This window comes from Pelodiscus sinensis, chromosome 1 (assembly GCF_049634645.1).
Source record: "Pelodiscus sinensis isolate JC-2024 chromosome 1, ASM4963464v1, whole genome shotgun sequence".
Taxonomy (NCBI): domain Eukaryota; kingdom Metazoa; phylum Chordata; order Testudines; family Trionychidae; genus Pelodiscus; species Pelodiscus sinensis.
The window spans coordinates 64,056,977-64,080,859 of NC_134711.1; the positions used below are offsets into that span (position 1 = coordinate 64,056,977).

General features: G+C 46.2%; 1 protein-coding gene across 5 annotated transcripts in view; it reads right to left on the reverse strand.

Annotated features, from left to right (window-relative positions):
* Positions 1-23,883, reverse strand: part of BEST3 (bestrophin 3) — a 45,019-nt gene that overhangs the window by 6,305 nt on the left and 14,831 nt on the right. For 3 of the 5 annotated variants that reach the window (XM_006121597.4, XM_075931673.1, XM_075931685.1), the window contains 7 exons: positions 22,584-22,678; positions 21,808-22,041; positions 18,386-18,540; positions 17,630-17,707; positions 17,064-17,216; positions 9,454-9,534; positions 4,724-4,875 (listed from right to left, as the gene is read on the reverse strand). In XM_006121597.4, the coding sequence (XP_006121659.2) occupies positions 4,724-4,875; positions 9,454-9,534; positions 17,064-17,216; positions 17,630-17,707; positions 18,386-18,540; positions 21,808-22,041; positions 22,584-22,678 (948 nt within the window). Of the gene's footprint in view, positions 1-4,719; positions 4,876-9,453; positions 9,535-17,063; positions 17,217-17,629; positions 17,708-18,385; positions 18,541-21,807; positions 22,679-23,883 lie in introns of those variants that run through there. The other 2 variants (XM_075931695.1, XM_075931679.1) reach the window with 2 other exon arrangements.

A 23,883-nucleotide genomic window follows, 5' to 3' on the forward strand; every position in this document is an offset into this window, starting at 1 on the left:
CATTAGTGGAACAGTGCGTGAGAGAACTAAAAGAGCAAATGTGTTCCTAACAAGGACCTCCATGAGGTAGAGGAGGAGGCAAATAAGAGGAAAATGGGGTTGAAAATCTCCAAATGCACTGAAAAGGGTGAGCAGCACAGGCAGTTCTAATTTGTTCCTCCTCTTATCTTGTATCAGTGGAACATTCCTTGATGGCAGGTCTACCTGTTCAGGGCTTTGCAGGGGCAGAAGAACAATTGCTCTGTGACGTGTATTTCTTAGTATATCAGGAAGAGTTAACCACACAAAAGTTAATGGTGTTCCTGGAAGTATGGACGGTACTTAATCTGTGTCAGGGTTTGCCAGGGATGAGCCCTGGCACCTATAGGCTGGGCACCTTTGGGCTAGCCGCATCAGTTGTGAAAGTAAAAAACAAAACACAAACAAAAATCAAACCAAGAAACCTGCTTGAGCCCCAGCACCTAAATGTTTGAGACCTGACACCTCTCTCATTTCAAACTAAGCACTGGCTATGGGGTAGGATTGTTAAAAGTGCTTAAGGGATTTAGCAGCAGAAGTGCCACTGAAAGTCAATGGGCCTCGTGCCCCAACTCTCTCAGGCCCCTTTGAAAACTGCATCGATTAGTTTCTGCTTTTGTGCTTGGCTTCTGAGGTTAATGATGTGTTCCTGCAGCCACACCATTTGGAGAACAACGCATGTTTAGTCCTTGTCATGGGGTGTAAAGACAATGGGAGGGAACACTAGAAGAGTCACTATTGACTGTTCTGAGAGTGGGGATTTCAGGTATGGGATTGATTAATTCCTTTCAGTACTTATATATGGGATGCTCTGTGACACCAGAGGATTTAATTTGGTAGAGAGCAGATGACAGACTGGTCCCTAGGAGGAGAGATAGAATGAAGGAGGATGGTAAATCTCTTTCCTTAATAGAATTTGTTTGATGTGAACTGTGCTATGGATATATGTTTTGGACCTGGCTGAAGCAAGCTTTACTTTTAGACTTTAATTTTGTGCTCTGGCTGTAGGGTACTTTTGTTATACTCACTACAACTGGTTGAAAAAATGGAGAAACAATTTGGGGGAAAATATAGAATTTCAAAACTGTTGCCATATCAAAGGATTTAAAAATGGAACAATTTTTTTCCATTACATATTTTTATAAAAATGTCAGAATTTTGGTTCCTTACCCCTTTCCTTTCACAGAATGCAATAAAACAAATGATGGCCAATTTTTCTTTTTGCTACTCTGTAACTTTTTCCAAAGTTGAAGAAAAAGTTGGAAAAGTTACTATGTAGCAAAAAGAAAAGTAGAGGGAAAAAAATCCTGAACATCATGCTTTCTTTTGTATTTTGTGACAAAGAAGTGGGCAGAATGAGAAAGAGGATTAAGAAAAATCTAACCTCTCTAAACATTTCAACCTTTCTGGATTCAGTGAAAAGGTGGAAAATTTTGAAAACAACTAAAAGAATAAATGGACATAAATCAGACATCAAGAATGGTAACATATAAAAGCCAGTAGGAGAGCACTTTAACCTTCCTGGACACACAGTTACAGACTTGAAATTGCTATTGCAATGTGGAATTGCTGAGCTGGAATATATCCACAAATTTGACACCATCAGAATGAGTCTGAAAAGACACTGGGAATGGCACTCTCATTGCAATAAGTAATTTTACCCGTTAGGTATTCTCACCTTCTTATGTAGGTATTCTCACTGATGTAACACTCTAATCTGATCTGGACTTCTAATACTCCAGCCATCTGAAGAAGTGGGTTTTGCCCACAAAAGCTCATGATACCATCTACATGTTTTGTTAATCTTTAAGGTGCTACTAAACTGTTTTTTAAGTTTTTCCTATTACAGACTAACTCGGCTACCCCTCTGAAGCTTTTGTACATATATATAAATCTCTGCCATCTGCTTCTTTTACTTCATGCATATGACAAAGTAAGCTGCCACTCAAAAAAGCTGATGCCCTAATAAATTTGTTTGTCCTTATGGTGCCACCAGATCCTTGTTGTTTTTATCAAAGGTGTTGGATTTTGAGATAGCCACTTTAGGGTGTTTTTTTTTAAAGTTTCAAATGCAAACTTTCTACCAGCTCTCATATTTGTTTGGTTCTTAAAGGGACAGGCTAATCCTTATGTTCACTAACCTATTTTACACTAGAGCATATCATATGGGTTTTAGCTCAGCCTGTCATGCTCTGTCTGCTATGTCACTATATTTTATGAGGGTACATCTCTATAGCATGTTCATTTTGGCAGTATATAGTGTACATACTGCCCAGCATGGGTATAAATAGTTGTGTACAGGCAGTCCCCGGGTTACGTACAAGATAGGGACTGTAGGTTTGTTCTTAAGTTGAATTTGTATGTAAGTCAGAACTGGTACATATTGTAGGGGAAACTCTAGCCAAACATTTCTCCAGAGCTCAGTTTTATTCTCCCACACCTCACTTCCCTCAGTCCTTTATTCTCAAGCTGAGGTGTCTGCTGAGAAAAGCCGCTCCGCGTCTCCCTGGTCTGCTGGGGAGGGAGGGGGGGCGCTAGCTTCGCGTCTCCCTGGTCTGCTGGGGGGAAGCAGCTAGTGCGGGGTTGCCTCACCCCGTTTGTAAGTAGGGATCCGATGTAAGTCGGATCCATGTAACCCGGGGACTGCCTGTAGATGGAGGGGCACAGTTTAGGGGAGTAAAGTATAAACACTCCTGATGGAAGTGAGTATGTGTGTGAATACACACCTTGCACAGTGTTCTACTTACTCAAGGCATGACACCCCCATCTGTACTGCTAAAAATATCAGTAGTGTAACACAGTCAGAACCTTTTTCCTTCACAATATAAGACTCCACTTGTAGGGAAAAGGTCTAGCTGAAGGGGTAACAGCCTCTCTCTGCTGCCACCCTTCAATTCCAGAGCCTCATTGACTCATGTAGCTACACGCTGCTATATGGATACAGCCCAATTTTCACTTAGGCAGGTAACTGCACATACACTACATGGTGCCTCTAGAGGTGTAGACAGTAAGTACTAGATCAATGACCAATGTTACATACTGTGGCTGGTTCTTTGCAATAGGGTTGATATATATGCAAGAAAACAATTCTGGTTTATTATTGATTGAAAAGTCATAAAACCGTTTCTATACTTTATCTCCCAAAGGCCTGGAATGATCTTACCCAGCAAGAAGAAAGGGAGTGTCTGTATAAGAAACAAGCTAATTAATGAGGATTGTGCTAATGGTTCTATCATGTACACAGAGGATTTACTTTGAAAATTTCTGTGAAAAACTTTGTGGCTTCTTGGATTTATGCCATTTTATATGCCTATAAAACAAAACAAAAATAATCCAAAAAGCTAAGTTTGTGTCACTCTCCCAAAAGGATCATTTAAATCACTAGTTTCTAATGGCCACTAAGCTTTCCCAGGTGTTGAGTTTTATACTTCTGTGCATATGAAAAGAGCCCATCACATACAGGCAGTCCCCGGGTTACGTACAAGATAGGGACTGTAGGTTTGTTCTTAAGTTGAATTTGTATGTAAGCAGGAACTGGCATCCAGATTCAGCGCTGTTGAAACTGACCAGCGGATGACTACAGGAAGCCCGAGGCAGAGCTGCTCTGCCCCGGGCTTCCTGGAATCAGCCGCTGATCAGTTTCAACAGCGGCTGAATCTGAACGCCTGGGACAGAGCAGCTGGGGCGCTGCCGGGTAGGTCCCCGCAGCGCCGCACCTCGGTGCTGCGGGGACCAACCCGGCAGCACCCCAGCTGCTCTACCCCAGGTGTTCCCAAGTCAGCTGCTGCTGAAACTGACCAGCCGCTGACTACAGGAAGCCCGAGGCAGAGCAGCTCTGCCTCGGGCTTCCTGTAGTCAGCGGCTGGTCAGTTTCAGCAGCGGCTGACTTGGGGACACCTGGGGCAGAGCAGCTGGGGTGCTGCTGGATTGGTCCAGTAGCACCGAGGAGCGGCGCTGCGGGACCAACCCGGCAGCACCCCAGCTGCTCTACCCCAGGTATCGGCGAGAAAGCCTGGTCTGGGGGGGGGGGCGCACTAGCTGCGCCCCCCCCCCCCCCAGCAGACCAGGGAGACGCGGAGCAAAGCCGTGGAGGACGCGGGCACCGGGACTGCGGTGCGTCTGGGCGGTCCCGCCGCCCGCGTCCTCCGCGGCTTTTCTCCGCGTCTCCCTGGTCTGCTGGGGTGGCCCCCCCAGCAGACCAGGGAGATGCCGAGCGGCTTTTCTCGCCATAGAGGACGCTGGCAGCGGGACCGCCCAGACGCATCGCGGTCCCGCCGCCCGCGTCCTCTGCAGCAAGAAAAGCCTGGTCTGCTGAGGGGGGGGGAGGGACGCACTAGCTGCGCCCCCCCCAGCAGACCAGGGAGATGCGGGCGGTGGGACCGCCGAGACCAGGGAGACGCGGAGCAGCTTTTCTCACCGCGTCGGACGCGGGCGGCGGGACCGCGGCGCATCTGGGCGGTCCCGCCACCTGCGTCCACTGCGGCGAGAAAAGCCCCATTCGTATGTAGGGATCCGACATAAGTCGGATCCACATAACTTGGGGACTGCCTGTATTTTAAACCTATTTATCTTTAAATGTTGAACTTCAGCTTTGAAGTCACATTCATGCAAGATATACATTTAAAGATCCATAGGCCATTAAGATGCTTGGATTCACATTTTTACATCTTTAGTGACGTCATGAAAAGATGGCAGCCTTACTTACCCCATTTCAATAGTTGACCCAAGGAAAGATGGAATACAGTAATCGGCAGCTGCCAGTGTATATGGTGGCTGAGCAGCTGAATCATCCCAGTAAATATCTTTGTCCAACTTTGGTAAGTTCATGTGCATTTCATCCACAGCCAGAAGTGACACCTGGGATCATAGCTGTTATTAAACTTCTTTAAATATGATTTTGTGTATAATATACTAGGGATGTGATAGTGTAAATGGTTAACTGATGAGCCTGGCTTATAAAAGAAACAAGCAAATTAATTAGTATTGCCTGAGCTCATCCATTAACCTTCATGGTTACATGCAGCCCCACCCCACTGTGGGGGAGGAGGAGGTGAGAGCTGGTGCTCACGGTGAGCCAGCTTGAAGCACGCTTCCTGTGAGCACCAGCTCCTGGGTAACTGCCTGCCCCTCCAGGGGGGAGGAGAGGCAGGAGCTGGTATGTGGGGGGAGCCATCTTCCCCCGCCTCCCACGCATAAATATGTAACCACTGAAAATTTCAGCAGTTACACGTTTACCAAAATAAACACATTGTAACAGTCCTATAATATGCCATTTCCTGCTATATGGGAAATATTCTTTAGGAAATACATTTTATGAAATTATGGAAGATGTACATAGTGGCTAGAAGTCTGATCCATGTTAATAAGCACTATATAAAAAGCTAAAATAGATTATTTCTGCTCCCATCATGGCAATACATTTATTTGACTTTAATTAGAATGGGCTAGAACTCCATATGCTTGCAAAACAATTCCCTTCATATTCCATCACAATTAATTGAAAATGTTAAAGTATTAAATTTACCAGCAAGCATTCTTATTAAGCAGATTATTAACTAAACGGTCAGGTGAGTCTCTTGTGTGCCATATTTTCAGAAAATGTTTGTAGGCTATTATTGCTCTATTTGCAGAGATGTTTCTTATGTAGAAGTTCACAGAGAGAAACTTTTAAGCAAACTTTGTTCATAGTTTAAAAAATATTCACAACAGAGCAGCCTTGTACTGTGTGTGTGTGAGACAAGTTGCATTTAACTGCATTCTTCCAGGAATGGCCAAGCCTGTGACTCAGAGCACCATAGCCGGTACAGATGCTTCTCTTATGATGCTGACTCAGCTGAGCAAGCCAGCATACTGTTAGGGGTGGAGTTAAGGTTGCCCATGCTCCCGGTGCCTTCTCCTTCTACACATCTGCCCTGGAGTGGTGACCCCATGGAGACTACATCCTTCCTGTTCTGCTACCGGCAATGTGAGTAACCCATTCAGGGAAGTAAGGGAGCTCTTCATGTGCCCTTTCATCCTGGGTGGCGGAGTCACAACTGTGTCCTAAGCATGGGCGGTGAGTTGTATGGGCTCGTGGTGCCCAAGCTCCACCAATATTTGGAGCTGGAGTGGGCCCCGCCCCCTCATGCGCGTCCTCCCACACCGGCCCCAGAGCGTCACCTGCCCATCCCTGCAGTGCACAACCTCCATTGAGCTCCCCTGTGACGGGGGCCCATGACCCTGCACTGGATCCCGCGTGGGAAGCGCTCTGCTGGAGCTGCGGGGGAACCCTTGCTGGCCATGCGCCGTGGCTGCAGCTCAGCTGGCAGCCTGCGGCACAGCAGCTGGGAGGGGCATGGAGGAGACGGCCCCACACTACGGAGGCAGGAGGGGCGGAGCTACCCCTGTGGCGCCCCGCCTGGCGCCAGAAGTGGTGGGGGATTTAAACGCCGCCCGGCCAGGGGAAAGGGAGGACGCGGAATGCCGAAGCGGGAAGGAGCTCGGGGAGGTTCCCCCGAATGGCATGTGGGGCCCCAGTTGGGGCAAGCGGGATCCGGGCTGTCATCCCCCCCCACCCGTGAAATAACGGGAGGGAAAGAGCTGCTTGAGCGGCCGGAGGGATGCGCCCCTCGGAGGCAAGCAGGACCCACACCCCAACCGAGGTGACTGGAGGGGGAGGAGAGAGGAAGTGGCCTAGGGCAGGGCTGTGATTAAGGCCTGTGGGCTGGTGAGTTTAGACAGGCAGCCCCGCCAGCTGGACCACAACGTGGTTCGATTCCTTAGAGCTCTGGACTGGGGCCCGTGAGTGAGGGCGGGCCCAGGACCCCCTCTCTCCTCTCACTTATGTCGAGGAGTGATGGAGGAAGACTCTGGCCAGAGCCAACCGACAAAGCCAGCAACTGATCTGCGGGCAAAGGAGGGCGATACACCCAGAACTAGAAACCTGGCACCCGGGGCACCGGGCCAACCCGGACGTGCGCGGTCACATCCCCCTTGTCAGCTGTTGAGGGGTAGCTCAAACCGGTGGGAGGGGAGACACCCGGGTGTGACGTAACGTCACGGCTCCGGATTTTGAAACTGCTGGGTGCTGTGTTGCGCCATGCGGCTGAATTGAGGGTTTGGAGTCGGGGGACAGAGCACAGACTCCGGACCCGCAAACTGGAAGGCAGAAGGTAGGGGAAGGAAAACGGCTGGGAGAGGAAGGGGCTTATGCAGAAGGAGTGGGGAGAGGGGAAAGAAAGGGGAAGGCACCAAAGGGAAAGGGTAGAGGAGAGAGAAATGCCAAGGGGCCAAATGCAGACAATGAGGAAAAAGGCAGGAGGGGAGATGTCAGTGGGAGGGGGACAGGGTGATGCCGGGAGAGGAGAAGGTAAGGGCGTTGGGGGCTGGAGGAGGAGGTACTGGGAGAAGGCTTGAAAGAGGGGTGGGCATGAGGAAGGCCGGGATGGAGCAAGTCATGTGTGAGGGCACAGAGGGGCATGAGGGAAACGGGGGCAGAAGATGGTGAAGGGCTGGGCATCAGGGAAAAGAGGGCAAAGGGGGCAGGGGCATTGAGGGATGGGGGAGGCACCAGAAGAATGCAGGAGTAAGGGAAGGTGCAGGTGTCAGGGAATTCTGGGGGTGAAGCAGAAGGGGAGACACCTGCAGGGGAGGGACCAGCACCAGAGGAGAGAGGCAGGGTAGGTGTGTAGAGGGAGGTGTTTGAAGAGGGGATGAGGAGGGGTAGTTCACATGATCAGAATGGGGCTACTGGAGGAGTGGGCACGGGAAAGAGAGAAGGGCTGGTGGAGGGGGCAGGTCGCAGGAGGGCTGAGGGCAGTGAGAAGGGCAGGAGTCAGGACATCAGAGGAGGGTGAGGAGTTGGGGAGGCAGCAGGCACCAGGGGAGCTGATGGAACAAGGGAAGGAGACATGGCAGCAGAGAGAAAAGGTAAAGGTTTATAAAATATTTATTAATTATTTGGGTGCCACAGTGGCACATCCAAACAACCCAAATGAACTCAGTACTGGTGTGAGTTCATTTTGCTCATGGGGGGGGGGGAAACCCTTAGCCCATGTCTACACGGGCGGTTTCTTGTGCAAGAGTTCTTGTGCAAGAACACATCCACACTGCCATGTGCAAGCTGTGCTTTTGTACAAGAGCATCTGTGGCAGCATGGACGCTCTCTTGCCCAAGAAAGCTCCAATGGCCATTTTAGCCATAGGGGTTTTTTGCGCAAGAAATCCCTGCTGAGCATCACACTGCCCTCTTGTGCAAGAGAGCTTACACCTGTTAGAAAAGAGCATAGCTCTTGCGCAAGATGCCCTCTTTTACCACACCATACTGTAAATTTCTTTGCACAAGAGCAGGCAAGCAGTGTGGATGCTCTGAATTAATGTCACACACATTGGTTAATGCAACTGCAGGATAGTTGCATGAGGGGGGTTTGATGGAGGCCAAACTAATCCCGGTTGGTAGGCGGATGGTGGGAAAAGCCCTTGGAGAGGGGTTACATGACACCGTTTGCTTCTGGTCATGTGTCCATCTTGCCCCGAGTGTGTTACCTCCAGAGGTGTGGCTAAGGGAGGGGGGACAGGGGGTGTGGCTAACAGGGGGGGGCAGGGGGCATGGCTAACGGGGGCCAGGGTGTGTGGCTAATGGAGCACCACCAAAAATTATACAAACCTGCCGCCCATGGTAAGCAATCTCAGAATAATTTCAACAGCAAAATTTGGCAGTGCTGACTTATCCTGTAAGTTATTTACCTGCTTTGTACAAATATAGGGCCAAAATCTGCTACCTATTACACTGGTGCAACCTAGCTGACTTCAATGAGTTTGCAAGGGTGTCAATGAGAACAGAATTTGATTCAGAGTTGCCTTTCCAGGATCTCCCATGTGGTAGAACTGGTGAGGACACTGCTAGTCACCATAAATGCATTAACCTTCCCCTCCTCACAGAGGCTGCATATGGCTCACAGCTCTGCCATGAATTGCAGTGTGTAGCTGTGAATAAAAACTCTGAGCACTGGTCCAGGTATTGTTCAGTTTATTAACTTTCCTTGTTAAGGTTTTTAAAAGGGGTGATTAGTTTAACACATTAACCCGTCTGTATATGTAAGTTATCAGAACCTTTCTGCACCCACATAGGATGGACAGCCATCCAGCTGCAACTGAATGAGTTATTTATTTGTTTATTTTAGGCAGGCTTACATGAAGTTACCTTCTGGTTTGAGGGCAGCTCAGGGTGTCTTCACTTTGCATCTTTTTCACAGCAGACAAGGCATATGAAATGGGGAATTAATAATATATCACTTCTAAAAACAAAAACATGGGGAATCTGGATATATGATCCCCTTTGCGTAAAGAATCACTTTGTGTAACTCTGTTACACTAGCTACTTTGTCAGTGCTAGAAGGAATACATTTAATACACTGCAATGAAGCAGAAGAGAGGGAAGTAGAGAAACAATACTGACCTGCAAATTCCTATCAATGCACCAATTTGTTTCAAAATCATCATCATCTTCCCCAAATGGATTAATCAGCTGCTCAGCAACCTACAATTAAAATCCAACTGAATAAATGCCAATATGCAAAACTTAATGCTGTTGCCTTAGAATGGTTTAGAATTGATAGTTAAGATTTCATTTTCTCTCTGTCTCCCATGCCCCTTCTGCTGTGATGGTTTGCCATTCTAGCTGCACTAAGTTGTATAGGTGTTTTGGCATTTTAGGTAATGTCAGCATATTAATTTTGGTCCTTCTTTGGTTTGGTCACAGATAATGCAGATGCTGGTGTATATGAAACTGCAGTGATAGAATTAACAACTCAGGCTTCTACTTCAAATAACTAGTAAAGTTATTCCTAGATGGCAGCAGAGTTGGTCATAAGTCACTGCATCTTCAGGAGGTACCTTTAAGAAAATCAGTGTCTCTTGTGAACACCAGGTAAGTTCAGCCCTGGATCCCAGCTTTTAATTTAGTACTCATGAGAGCTGTTGAGTGACGGTCCTGGTTCATGAAGTAATAGCTATGTCAGCCCCAGGATACTATAGAGACAAGATAGGTGAGGTAATAGCTTTTATTGGACCAATTTCTGTTGATGAGAGACCCGCTTTTCAGCTTACACAGGGCTCTTCTTCAGATGCTGAAGTAAGTAATTTGAGATAGACACGCTTTCAAGGTTAAACAGCATACTTACCTCAGCATCTGAAGAAGAGCCCCATGTAAGCTCAAAAGCTGGTCTCTCTCATCGACAGAAGTTGGTCCAATAAAAGATCTTACCTCATGCACCTTGTGTTGCTAGAATCATCTGTGTAGCTGCACAATAAGTACACAGTACCTAGGCAGGGCTAGTGGACGCTTTCCTCGGACTGTATCTCAAACTGTACTGGAGGGTCCATGGTTAGAGACTGAGTTATTCTCTCCTTTCAGTCCTGTCAGGCACAGTGGTGGTGCTTATAAAGCAAACACCAATGCCCTAGGAACTGAGAGCATCCATTAGTTCCATATAGGTCACTGTGATAAGCTGGGTCTCTCCCTCAGGTCACAGGCAGGCAGTTAGTCTCTTTCCCATTAAATGTGCTCTCCACACTTGGGAGCTTTATTCCAGCCTTTCTAGGTCCCATTTAAGGGGTTGTTCAGTCTCTTGGTTTCCTTATAAAGGTTTGTCCTTGTGGGTAGCGGAGGCACACTTAGCTGTTTCCACTCTTGCGGGGCTCCTTTTAAACTTGCTTCCTCCAGCTGGTCTGCAGGTGTGCCTGTCTGGTAGCAGCTGAACCCAGAGTGGCTTGTTTGCCTTCTCCATGTTGGGGTGGGTGAGTGCCCCCACACAATCACCCAACACCCACGATGGTAATAACATTTGATTAGTGGTAACCCCGTCTGGATTTGAATTGGGGATTTCACAGCTGAAGGCTTTGTGTCCTATCATTAGCTTTCTCAAGGGGAGGCCAATGGCATCCTTCATGCAGCCCTCTCTTACATGCTTTGCCACAACCAATGCTATCAACATGGTGACTAAATGCTGACTGATGGCCTTACTGTCTAAAAAGCAACTCAAGGGACCAGCCCTGTCAACCATCTACAATAGCTGTTTACCCTACTCCAAACAGCACAACTGGGAATCTATCAGCTGATCTTTCCATTCTGAAGTCTGGTTGGCTTGGCCCTGTGATGGGGTAGCTCTTGCTGAGCTCTTAGCCACACCGCCGTCAGGCTGAATGTTTCTCTCCAGCCTGGGCTAGTTGAGAAAAGGAAACTTCCTTAAAGATGGAATGCAGTGGAAAAGTGGAGACGGAGCCTCGGCCTTCACAGAAGCAAGGGGATCCCATTCTGTGTTGATGCTAACTCGGGGAATTGGGGGCTGGGACAAAGGGCTTTGCAGTGGAGCTGGTAAAGGAACCTACTTGAGCTAGCAATAGGCTTCTCCATGTTTTTCTGAAAAAAGATGTATCTGTAGGATGGGGCACGTGGTCACAGGGAGAGGAAGAGATTTCTGGAGAGTGTTAGAAATGTGTGGGGAAACTCAGGCTGGTCTCTGGGTTTAGGGCTTGAGACTGACATGTTAAGAATAGAATGGGCTGGAACTTGCCCTGAAACTGGGTGGTTCCTGCCAGCCTCTCCCTCAACAGCCCATGAAAGCAAAACAGACTCTTGTAGCCCACAGGAGTCAGGAGTGCAGTACAAGGCAATAGGCAGCTTTGCTGGGAAGGTGACGGGGTACATTTAATGCTTCCTTCCATCAGCACAAAGAGAGAACCAGATGGGTTTCTCCTGGAAGCTAACTAACTTCATTTCCCCCTTATGTTTGCTCTTTCTTTTCAAACATCTGGCTTTAACTCGGAAAAGTCTGTGTGAACAATCCCAGTGGGAACTCATTGTATTAATCCCAGGAAGCTCCTGGCAGGGGACGGTTTTGTATTAACTTTGGAAAGAATTCCAGTGTGGCCTTTGTTTTCTTTGGAATGCTCTACTTACAAAGTTGGGATATGTAAGGGATTCTAAGAGGAGCCACTGTCTCAGCTAGGTCTAGGTCAGGGACCCACAGCATGAAGGACACCTAATAAAGGTTGATAGGCACACTTGGGGGCAACAGCAGGGCAAACCTCAGCCATGGCCTTTTGACTGACTGACCTGCCTCTGGTGTGCAGCCCATGAGATCATCCTCTGAACATGAATCCTGTGCAATACAGCAAAGATCTATTTTTGGCTTGCTGGGTATTACAACTGTCTGATTTATAAATTAATCTGGGACAAGCGTGTCATGTGATGGGAAACCTTGTCCTGTGCATGGTATGTGTAACGAATCAGATGCACAGCCTAAGAATGGATGCAGTTTAACTGAATTTATGTTATTGAACTGCAAAATAGTGGGTGAGTTTCTATTTGAAATGCTGTATAAAGGCCCTAGGGAATTTGTGGCAAACAGGATTTACATTTGGCCAAACTCCTGGATACTCTTGGGGCAGCAGACTGGAAACTCAGTGGCAGCTTTGTTTACATTATAAAAGCCCCTCTTTTTGATTACTCTGTTATTAAATTAAGATTATACATCCCCCCCCAAAAAAAACTCACTGCTTGGTCATTTTTTCCAAGAATGATGTAAGATTTAATTCTGAATTTTCAGAGTTTTGCTGAGTTGTGTCAGAACATATTGTTTGTACTTAATATTATTACAATGCTGTATAGCATATGTGTTATCATGAAATTGCACAAAATGTGCAGAACAGACATGAAACTGCAAATACTTGGCTTGGTTTGGTTACAATCTGTTTGCAAATCTTTGGAGTGAACCTGGGATGATTTATGGAAAGATTCAGTGTCACATGGTTTCAACACGAAACCAGGTACAACATGGCAATTCTGACTGACTTTCACTCTGTTTCAGAGTCCTTATGAACCTGATACGCAGTAGCGGCATGAATCAAAACCAAAGAAAATGCTTGTAGACAAAAGGCCTGACTCTTTACTTCCCCCCCTTACAAAATTCCACCGAAGGGCTGCCCGTATTAGGCCCCCAAACTAGTTGATTTTGCACTTTTATCATAATGGTAATGTCAACTAGCTTTTCAAAGCATGCTGTAATGATTGATTGACGTAAGAGTGAGGTTTATATAAATGCTGGGCTTGTTGGAGTTTTCATTCCCCTTTTTTCCTTTTCAAATTGATCTAGTTTGTTATTAATTGCAGGGGCAACAATCAATAGGGAGAATATCGCTTGATTGTTAATTACACATCTGATGAAGAGAGATTAATGGATCTGTTAAAAAACAAAAAATAACTTCTTTTGCATCCCTGATCTTTAAAATGAACTTCTTCATATGGTTCCAGTACTGTTTTCAATATTAACTGTAGCGGTTTCATACTCATTTATGAGAGGGTAACTCCATTTGGCTTATAGGTAGGCTGACCTTGATCATAAGCAAAATAAGTGGTTTACAGCCTTGGGCCCCATTCCAATTTGACAACATCATCTCATCTGGACACAAAATTGGAGAGGGAGGAAATTCAGGGCCTAAATTTTCACCCTTCTTATTGTCCTTCTCCCAGATCCTGATTCTATGATTCAAGGATAACAGGCCCACATCTTCAAAGGTGTGTATAGGAACCAGATCCCCATATTAGGCCCAGATCCTCAGAAGTATTTAGTCACCTAATTCTCGTCGATTTCAGTGGCACCTAGGAATTTAAATACTTCTGTGGATTTGGACTTTAAGTCCTAGTTTTAGACATCACTATGATCCACAAAACCCTGCTTGGCTGTTGCCTAACCCTGAAGATGCTCAAATTTACTCAGTGCCTAAATTTTTGGGGCAAAAGTTCTATTGATGCAGAAATTTCTGCTTCTGGATATGTGCACTGATTCCTCCCTCTTGGTGTCTGGACATCTGTCTCCCACCTCAATCCCACAGTGATCCATGAATTGAGAAAAACTAAGCATTCCTCCACCTGTCTTGCCACATAAGGGTGCTTAGAGGCCATCTACTGGATCACGTCCTAGTCTAAATCAGTGGCAGCTTGTGCCACTACGATATAACTTTTAGCCCAGTAGTTAGCAAACTCATCTGTAATGTGAGAGACCTGGGTTCACTCCCCCCCCCCCCCCCCCCCCCCCCCACCAGGCAGAGGGAAGAAAGTGAACAGGGATTTGCCTCCACCCATTTAGGAGCATGTGCTAACCACTGAGCTATGGCATATTCTGATCTGGGGCTCCCTCAGTGTCTCCTGTTGCAGTTTTTCTAATTTGGATTAATACTTAAATAGACATTGGGTCAGAGAGTGAGAAAATGACTATAGTCCAGTGGTTAGGCCACAAATCTGTAAGGTGGGAGATCCCAGGGCCAGTCCTCCTGCCCCAATTACTCTTTCCTTATTTACACATGGACGAACATAAGTGAGACTGAGAGAATCCTGCACCAGAATAGCTCAGTGATTTAGAGCATTCTCTTGATCCCTCTTCAAGACTCTTTCTCTCCCTCAGGCTGACATCCCAGGTGAGAACTGGGCTGAAACTTGCAATGTCAGCAACAGTACCGCCTTCCTCTCATGCTATTTTATTGGAGCAAGATAGGGGCCTAATTTATGCCCACAAGAAATGGCACAGGCATCTAAGCCACTTGACTCTGGGAGAGGGAGCTCCCAGCTGGGGCTTGCTAGCTAAGGAAGACACCTCCCTGCAACCCAGACTTAGGCATGAAACTCCTTAGAGCAGCGTTTCCCAAAATATGGGCTGCGGCCCGCTACCGGGCCTCGGGAAAAAAATACCGGACCTCAGCGTGCCTGGTGACTGCCGGCAGGGCCGGCCTCAGGCCAATTCGGGCCCCGCACCCCTAAACCCGGAAGTGCCAGCTGGGTCTCTCCCCCGGTTCTGCCTGGCGCGGGCCCCCCCGCGTGTCCTCCCACCCGAGCGTCCCCACCGTGCGCGGCTCCTCCTCACCGCCTGCTGCTGCCCATGTGCGGCGTTGCATGTGGGTGGGGAGCATGCCCGGGCTTGACGTGACGTCACGGCCTGAGATTTTAAGTCTTCGGAGGCACGTGGCGGGGCCACGCTGGCTCTGGCGGCCTCCGGCCCCGCAATGTGGAAGGCAGAAGGTAGGGAACGGGCTTGGGCGGAGGCGAGGAGGCGGCAGCGGCGGGCTTGCGCGGAGGGGGAGGAGTGGAAGGAAAAGGGGCTTGGGTGGGGAAGGCACCAAGGGACAGGGGTGCAGGAGAGACAAATGGCAGGGGGCCAAGTGCAGACAAGGAGGGAAAGGGCAGGAGGGGAGGTGTCAGTGGGAGGGGGACAGGGTGATGCTGGGAGAGGAGAGAAGAGGGGAAGGGCATTGGGGGCTGGAGGGGGAGGTGCTGGAGAAGGCTTGAAAGAAGGGGTGGGCATGAGAGAGGTGGGGATGGAGCAAGTGATGTGTGAGGGCACAGAGGGGCAGGAGGGGATGGGGCAGAGAGTGCTGAGGGGGTGGGTATCAGGGAAAGAGAGGGCAAAGGCGGCAGGGGCAGTAAGGGAAGGGGGAGGCACCAGGAGGGTTCAGGGCTAAGGGAAGGTGCAGGTGCCAGGTGAGGAGGAGGGGAGAGCTGGCCACCGGAAGCAGCACTGGACAGGGCAATTGGGGCAGGCTGGGGAGACTGGGAGGCCGGTGGAAGCAGGACTGCCGGGGGGTGCGAGGTTGGGGGCAGGGAGCTGGCCGGGGAAGATGGGGGCGGGGAGAAGAAGCGGCCTCTGGACCGAGGGCTGGATACAGGCAGTGGGGCTGGCCAAGGGAGATTGGGAGGAGAAGTGGACCTGGCTGCCCGGGAGGGGGTTGAGGGAAGTGGGGCTGGCCAGTGGCACAGCAGGGAGAGCAGGGGGGAGGAATGAATCCGCCTGCGGGGAGTGGGACTGACCTGGCCATATGTAGATCTTGGGACGCTGCCCCTGTTCCCTCCTTACCTCCCGCATGAGTTAGTCCAGCCTGGGGATTCTATTGTCCCCCCCATACACACTCCCCCTCGAGTAGTTGCCAACTGTCTGGCTGGTAAACACATTCATGCAGCCTGAGCACATTTACCAGCCAGGCAGTTCGAAACTACAAACTGATACAACTTACCTAATGAGAAAATACCAGACATGTTATATGTCTGGTATTTTCTCAGTTTGTTTTTTATGTGTTTATATTTTTGGGCTGCAAAAAGCAGTATTGGAAAAAAAAAAGGGTTCCAACTAAAGTAAAAAGTTTGGGAAACCCTGGTCTAACCAGCTTTCTGTCTGTCTTACAGTCCATTTATCCAATCCATATTCCTTAACTTGCTGGCAAGAATATTGTGGGCGACCATATCAAAAGCTTTGCTAAAGCTGGCACTGGGGGTTTTGCGAGGACCAGAAACAACTTATTTGAATATTCATCATTTGATTAATGAATATGCGAATATGCAAATGAACATTACTAGTCCTCCAAAAGTTCGTGAATGGATTTACTGGTTCCCCTGTCAAAAAGTTTGGGAACCCCTGCCTTAGAGGGACATGGCTCAGGACACACTCCTCTAACCAGCATCTCCCATTGGCTAGTTAATGTAGGGATTCACCTAACATGATAGTTTTGTGGTTAGCATTCTTAGATGCCTGTCTTTTTCCATTCATTGTATAGGGCCTGGAGGCATCTCACTCAGACTTCGTGGATCACATTGTTGACCCTGTGATTTTCCAAGTGCCTGAAAGTGAATGTTGCCATACCTGTCTCTCTGTGGATGCAGGGCATGTGTCACTGGGAGTTTTCACTGCTTACCTCCAGGCAGGAGGAACTTTCAGAAGCCTAACCTTTTCTTACAATAAGTGTGGGAACGAGGTCAGCCTTGGGTGGATAGAAAATGTAATGGATGATTTTTTAAGTTCTCTCTAAAGATAAATCGCTGGACATTTTATGCTAAATTCATGCTGTTGTAACCCACACCCACTATGATATAACTCCATTAAGCTTCAATGAATTTACAGCAACTATTAATCTGGTGCTTTGACTTCAGTTTACTTTGGAGGATTTCACTTACTATCTTTTCCCAAAGATAGCACCAAATCAAAATCAAATTATTTGTTGGTGTAGCTGTCAAATATAGTTTACCTTGAGCCATCCTGCGTAGAAGAAGAATTGTAACAGTGTGAAGATTGGAATGTAAAGATCCAAGTCATGTCCTGTATAGCCTTGGTCAGGATCCAAAAACTGACGTCCTATCAGACATGCAAAGAAGAAGGTGTAAACCGCAAGCGTGACAACCTGCAACAAACAAAAACATCATTAAATAATATAATCATTTATGTATAGGGCCCCACATTCACAAGGGCCTCTGGATGCTTAACACAGTATTATTTTAAATACTATAGATAGATATTGCAAATAAAATGACAACAATATCTATTGGTAGTGAGCAAATGAGGATAGCAGAAACACAAAACAATAATTTATAACCCTCTCCAATCCAACATACCAAATCTCCCAGGTCCTTCACATCAAATATAACTTAAAATGCCTGGGGCAGACAATCATCCTAGAGACCAAGTCCACAATGGAAGTTGCTGTGTGGTCAGATCAAGTATGTGGGTGTGTAAATATAGACATAGGAAGGTAACTATAGGCTTCTATTTTTGAAAATCTTGGTCCAACATTTGGAAAAGGTAATATCTCAGTACCTGGGTGTAGACCAGTGGAATTCCAACCCAGTCATAACCAAACAGAAGGCTACACCAAGACCGGTACCTATTCATTTCCTAAATAGGAAACAAAAAGAGTGATAGTTGCTCCAAAATAATAATGGATTTGTCACTATTCATTTCACATAAATGAAAGGCTATAAAACAATATACTCTGTCCGCACCAAAGTTAATAAATTAGAAACTGCTGTGATAAATATATGCTGAAGATTGTCAACACATTTAAAAATTCAGTTGTACAATGGATTTAGGATGCTTGGTTCAATGCTTAGTTTCTTAATAAATTATTTCTTGTTCCATTGTTTCAAAACTGGATGCTATCAAGGGACACTGGCAAGAAGATATGTTTTATATAACCAAAGAAGGATTGTCTCATGATATATTTGGCAGATTGTTTTCCTTAAAATAAGTCCCTACACATGAACACATTTTCCATCTTTCATTGCTTTTAAGTACAGTGGAGCTACTTTCAGTTTATAGCATTGAAAGTGAGAGCAGATTTTTGCTCACCAACTTGATGTTTGTCTGTTCTCCCTCATTTATATAAATATTGTCACATTAAACATCAGGTGTAGTAGTTGGCTATGTGCATATATATGTGCACATACAAACGTGCACTGAGGCGGGGAGAAATCGATTGGAAAGTTGCATGTGATAGATAAAAGTTATAATAATGAACAGACAATGCATAGTGTTTTCAGTATCTGTTTCTGTAGATTAATTTTTCCTACTTACATTCATCAGTGTCTGCAGGTCTACACTGTCTCTAATTCTACCCTCTTTTCGTGCCTTAGTTGCTAGATTTCCAAACCAGACAAATGGAATCCAGTATTTAAGATGGGGAGATTTAAGACGATCAAAGTTTTTTCTTTCATCTATGGTCATAAAACCTGTTTGCAAAGAAAAAGAGTCAGTTTATAGTGTCCCAAGATGCAGTTTGCAAATTATTGGGTTCTATGTTGAGAGCTCAAGTACTGAAATAGATTTTTATGGAACATTAATTTCCATGCACCAGAATGATTCTGAATATTTTGTGTGTGAGAGAATATTTTATATAAAAGTATACTGAACATTACTCGTAGCTTTTCCTGCTAGTCTCCATCTTCTTTTCTTCTTGCTGCTTGACTCAACGTCTCAATATAGTGCATCTATCTCCTTGCAACATTTACTTAAATAAAATTCCAGGTACACACACAAAGCTAGACCTCCCAGATAATACACATCACACTAAAAACATACAAACATTCTCTTTTATATATTAGATTTATTGTGTTAGAAAATGCTGAATGATATATTTTTTTTTTATCTAATAGATGATTGTTTACTCATTATTTGTTAATCTTTTTTTTGGATGGACATTGGAATTATTTTTTTTGGTTAGTTAAATAGAACTGCCTTAAGTATTCTGGATACTTAAGGAAAAATCTATTTTGCATTTAAAACTAATTTGGTGACATGAACTGACTGTTTATGGTCCCCATGTCCTTCAAGATTTTAGAATGAATAGATCTCTTTTCACACCTCATTTTTAGTCATAGTTTGGAAGAAAAATCATGCTTTCCTGCTATTTTGAGTCCCAACTTGTTCCTTAATGCTGAAAGAATTAGTTAATGAACTGTACAAGTGAATAAATTGAAATGAGGCTGTCAAAAGATTTGGCAGATCAGCAAACTCTGGTTCCAGGTGCTTAGCCTGTGACTTCCATCACTTCAGTGGTTTAACTTTCTTTGAAACTTTGGCAGCAAGCATGCACTATTTAATATTATTCACTTAATTGAAATACTTTTATTAGAGTATAGTAAGCTTTCACCTTAATATAGGCTATCAATTTCAAATTTAATTTTAAATTGAGTTGTTTATTGAAAATAAACTTGTATTTAATTCTATGTAAAAAATCTTTTAAACATTTTTGTATTTTTTTTAAATTCCCTGTTATCTTCTCACTATCCTGGCTGTCAAAGGATGAGTGCAGAGGAGATGCAGCATGTTCAGTGATAAGGGCCTCATCTTGCTCTAAAATGGACCTCGATGAATAATTTAGCAATGGTGAACTCTTAAGGGCATTTTATGCACGGTTTCCAATCCTCTCAGTTTTGCTGGGAGTCTTCCAGAATCAGACTCTTTCTCCCAGAGGCTAAATCCGGAGACTTTAGGCTGGTAAAAGTCCGGTGGCACGACAGGACTAAGGCAGGCTCCCTGTCTGCCCTGGCTCCATGCTACTCCCAGAAGTGGCTGACACATCTCCACTGTCCCAAGAGGTTGTACGAGTGTCTACATGTGTTGTCCCCACCCCAAACACTGATTCTGCAGCTCCCATTGGCCAGGGACTACGGACAACAGGAGCTACAAGGGCATGGGCATCCAGTGGCTTAGGCGGGAGAAGGCTCTGTACTAGCCTGGCTCCAGCCCCACAGTGACTACTATAGGCATTCTAAGGGTAGAGTGTGGCTGTCCCCAGCGCCTGCACTCTCCATGCTCATGGCTGGGGAGGCTGGAACCATGCGACTGCCTCTGTTCCCATGGGCTACGTCTACACTGGCCCCTTTTCCGGAAGGGGCATGTTAATTTCAGCTATCGTAATAGGGAAATCCGCGGGGGATTTAAATAAAAATGTCCGCCGCTTTTTTCCGGCTTTTAGAAAAGCCGGAAAAGAGCGTCTACACTGGTCCCGATCCTCCGGAAAAAGCGCCCTTTTCCGGAGGATCTTATTCCTACTTCAAAGTAGGAATAAGATCCTCCGGAAAAGGGTGCTTTTCCCGGAGGATCGGGGCCAGTGTAGACGCTCTTTTCCGGCTTTTCTAAAAGCCGGAAAAAAGCGGCGGACATTTTTATTTAAATGCCGCGGGGGATATTTAAATCCCCCGCGGATTTCCCTATTACGATAGCTGAAATTAACATGCCCCTTCCGGAAAAGGGGCCAGTGTAGACGTAGCCACGGTGTCCCAGGAGCTGCGCTGCGTGCACGCTCCCCTCTTTGCCTTCCCCCAGTGCTCTGGGGAGCACTCAGCAGGCTGCCCCACCTCCTTCCTTCCCCTTTGCTCTGGGAGCTGCGCTGCGTGCATGCACCTCTCACCTCTTTGCCCCTCCCCGGTACTCCAGGAAAGCTGGGGAGCACTCAGCACGCTGCCCCACTTCTCTGCCCCTCTCCAGTGCTCCAGGGAGGCTGGAACATGCTTGGTGCACTGCTCTACCTTGTCCCCATGGACGGTGGGGCCTAAGCAGGGGCTGTAGGTGGGGCTGGAGAATGCAAGGGTGGTGACTACCGTTTTGTCCCCTACACCCAACTCCTTCCCAGGGCATGTCACCCCGCACCATGTCCTACACCCCAACCTCAAGCCCTGAGCCCCTCCTGGAGATGACACCACAACTCCCTTCCCCAGCTCTGAGTCCCCTCTTACATCCAATCTCCTTCCCAGAGCCTGCACCCCACAACACCTCCTGCACACCTACTCATGCCCCTGGCTCAGCTCTGAGCCCTTTCCCATACTCCGAACTCCTCAGCCCTGGCTCAGAACTCACACCCAACTCCCCTGCCCCAGACTAGTGAAAGAGACTGAGCATGAGAGAGAGTGAGTGATGGTGGGAGACAGGCTAGAGTGAAGGGTCTGTGGCAGGACTGACAGCCACTGTAGGCCTTGGAGCAAGGTGTGTGAGGTTCCGGCTTCACACTCCTAGAAGGGGGGGAAGCTGTGGGTGGAAGGGGTGGGGCAGAGGGTGGTCACTCCTTAGCACTGCCCAGAGTGCAGCACTGGGCCCTTCCCCCCAGCTCTCAGAGCCATGTGGCACAGCAGAGCAGCACTCCTCTGGCAATTCAAAAAGGCCTGGGGCTATGTCTGCCACCACAGCTGTAGTAGCTGTGGCTATGGCTGGGGAGCTGTGGGCTCCTTTGAAAGGCCAAGCCCCTGTGCTGTTGCTCCCTTCTTCTACCCCCCATGTCAGCGGGCCTGAGAGGCTGCGTAGGGCCTCAGGCCAGCGTGGAGCAAGTCATTTGGGTTTGTGTGATTAGACAGTTGACAACTGTAATTTTATCTAATCCTTCTCTGACAGTGGCTGGCTATGAGAGGGAGAAGGGGTTAAAGAGAAGAAAATACAAGGCAGATCCCCAGCATCTGTAGGAGGAAGGGAAGAACTTACTGGGGAAAGCAAATAGACAATACCTGCTTCTACCACATGGTCCATGGTTGGAAATCTTTTGTACACAGCTGTGCTCACTGAGCGGAATATGAGCAGGGAAGTTAAATTCACATAGCGCATAAGAGTCCTCCTAAGTAAGCGCCCATATTCATCTCTTCCCTGAATGCTGCTAGAGATCAAGAACATAAGTCTGTCTGGCCATGGCAGATTCACAAACTGATTCCACCAGCGGTTCACCACCAAAGTAACGTAGAATCCTGTGAAGTAAAAAAGTATATCAGCATCACTCATCTTGTTGCAAAACCAGTGCATGCTGAGGTTCATTCTGTGGGATGTTATCCAGGCTATAAGGACACTTCATTTGCCAGAATAATTGTTGTAAAATATGCACAATATGATACAGTTAAGCCTATTAAGTAGCTATTCCATTCTCAAGACCAAATCCTGCAATCTTCTAAGTGCCTCATGCAGCATGTTAAGCAACCACTTCTCCCGTTCACTTAAATGAGAGTGAATATTATTCATGTCACTGGCTCCAGCCAGAAAAGTTACTTAAACAAACACGGTTAGTGAATAAATGTTTAATCTTCCAATAGTGCAGTAATAATGCAAGCATATGTGGTGTTGTCTTGACAAAAGCAAACTGACTTTAGGGTGACTTTAAAGGGAGAGGTGGTGATTTTATTGGGACAGCTTTCCAACATGCCTTTCAGTTCTGAAATAGTTCCATGCATTGCCATTTGTGTCATCCTAATGGAGGCAGCTTTGTGGAGTCTTTCCACATGTAAGCTCTACTTACCAAGCACAAAGGTGACTGGGATTTGTTCAGCATATTTGTCACAGTAAATTGATAATTTTTCAAAGAACCGTTTTTGGCTTCCTGTAAGAAAATATCTGTAGCAAAAATAAAATGTACATACCCCTTTGTAATACCACTACACCTTTGCGATAAAGTGCAGGCAAGTAAGTATACACAATCAGATAAATGAAACTAGGATAATGTGTACAGATGAAACTTTAAAGGAGTTAAACTGATGAACATTTAAGGTGTTAATATTTGTAGCATGTAATAAGGGAGCTGATGTGGAGGACTATTATTTGCTAGTCATTAAATTTTTCTCATTACTGAAGAGACAAAATACATTTGTGCTATTCACCTGTAGTATGCCACCTACTACAGACCAATGAGGTAAGCTACTTCAGCAAATGGATCTTTCTCCCATTTTTCAACTGGTCTACTTCATAAAAGTGATCAGATCGGATCTTCTGAAACTGGAAAGGGGCACTAATCTGTACTTGCTGTTACGTGAAAACTCTTTTCTTTCCACAGCAGGGTGTATATCTCATTTACTATTAAAAAATTCATCTTGGCCATAACTTAAAATGCACAACAAATATTTAAATTAAGGCAACTACAAGCCATATGATAGGGGAAAAATGGAGCCCAATGATTGATTCCCATGTAGAATGATTTCTAATCAAATAACAACATTCTTAAACATATGCAATTATTTTATTTATATATAAAATGTTACAATTGTTATTCCATATAAAAGATATACATGGCAAATATTTGGGGTGGTTTTACAATTGTAAAATAAAATCTGCTATTCACATAGAATGCTTTCCACAGTGTACACTGAATAAAGGAGAGAGTTTTTATTTACAGTTATAAAGTAAAAATAGACTTTTTAAAATTTGACTGTTTTTGTTCCTGTTTCTATAAATGGCAATGATGTGGCCTTGCTACCAGCTGGACCATGCTGTATGCCAGTATATCTTGGAAGACTAGTAATTGCTTATACAGACAAAGTAAGTCCAAAGAACTTGTTTTACACCAAAAAGGAAAAACGTGGAGCTCCAATTATAGCTCTAAAGAGGGCCAGAAATGTAACTGAAACTCCTCCCATTTATTTTATCGGTGAAAGTCCATTAAGAAATCTTGTTTTCACTGAGGTGAAATTCATAATGTTCCAAGGACTAGCATGAGACTTACCCCCCGTTTATGTCACACTAGAGGAATTAATTGGAACTTGAGTGTCACATGGGTTTTGTGCTGGCCCTTTGAACAGGGATAAGTTTCACCCTGACTTATGCAC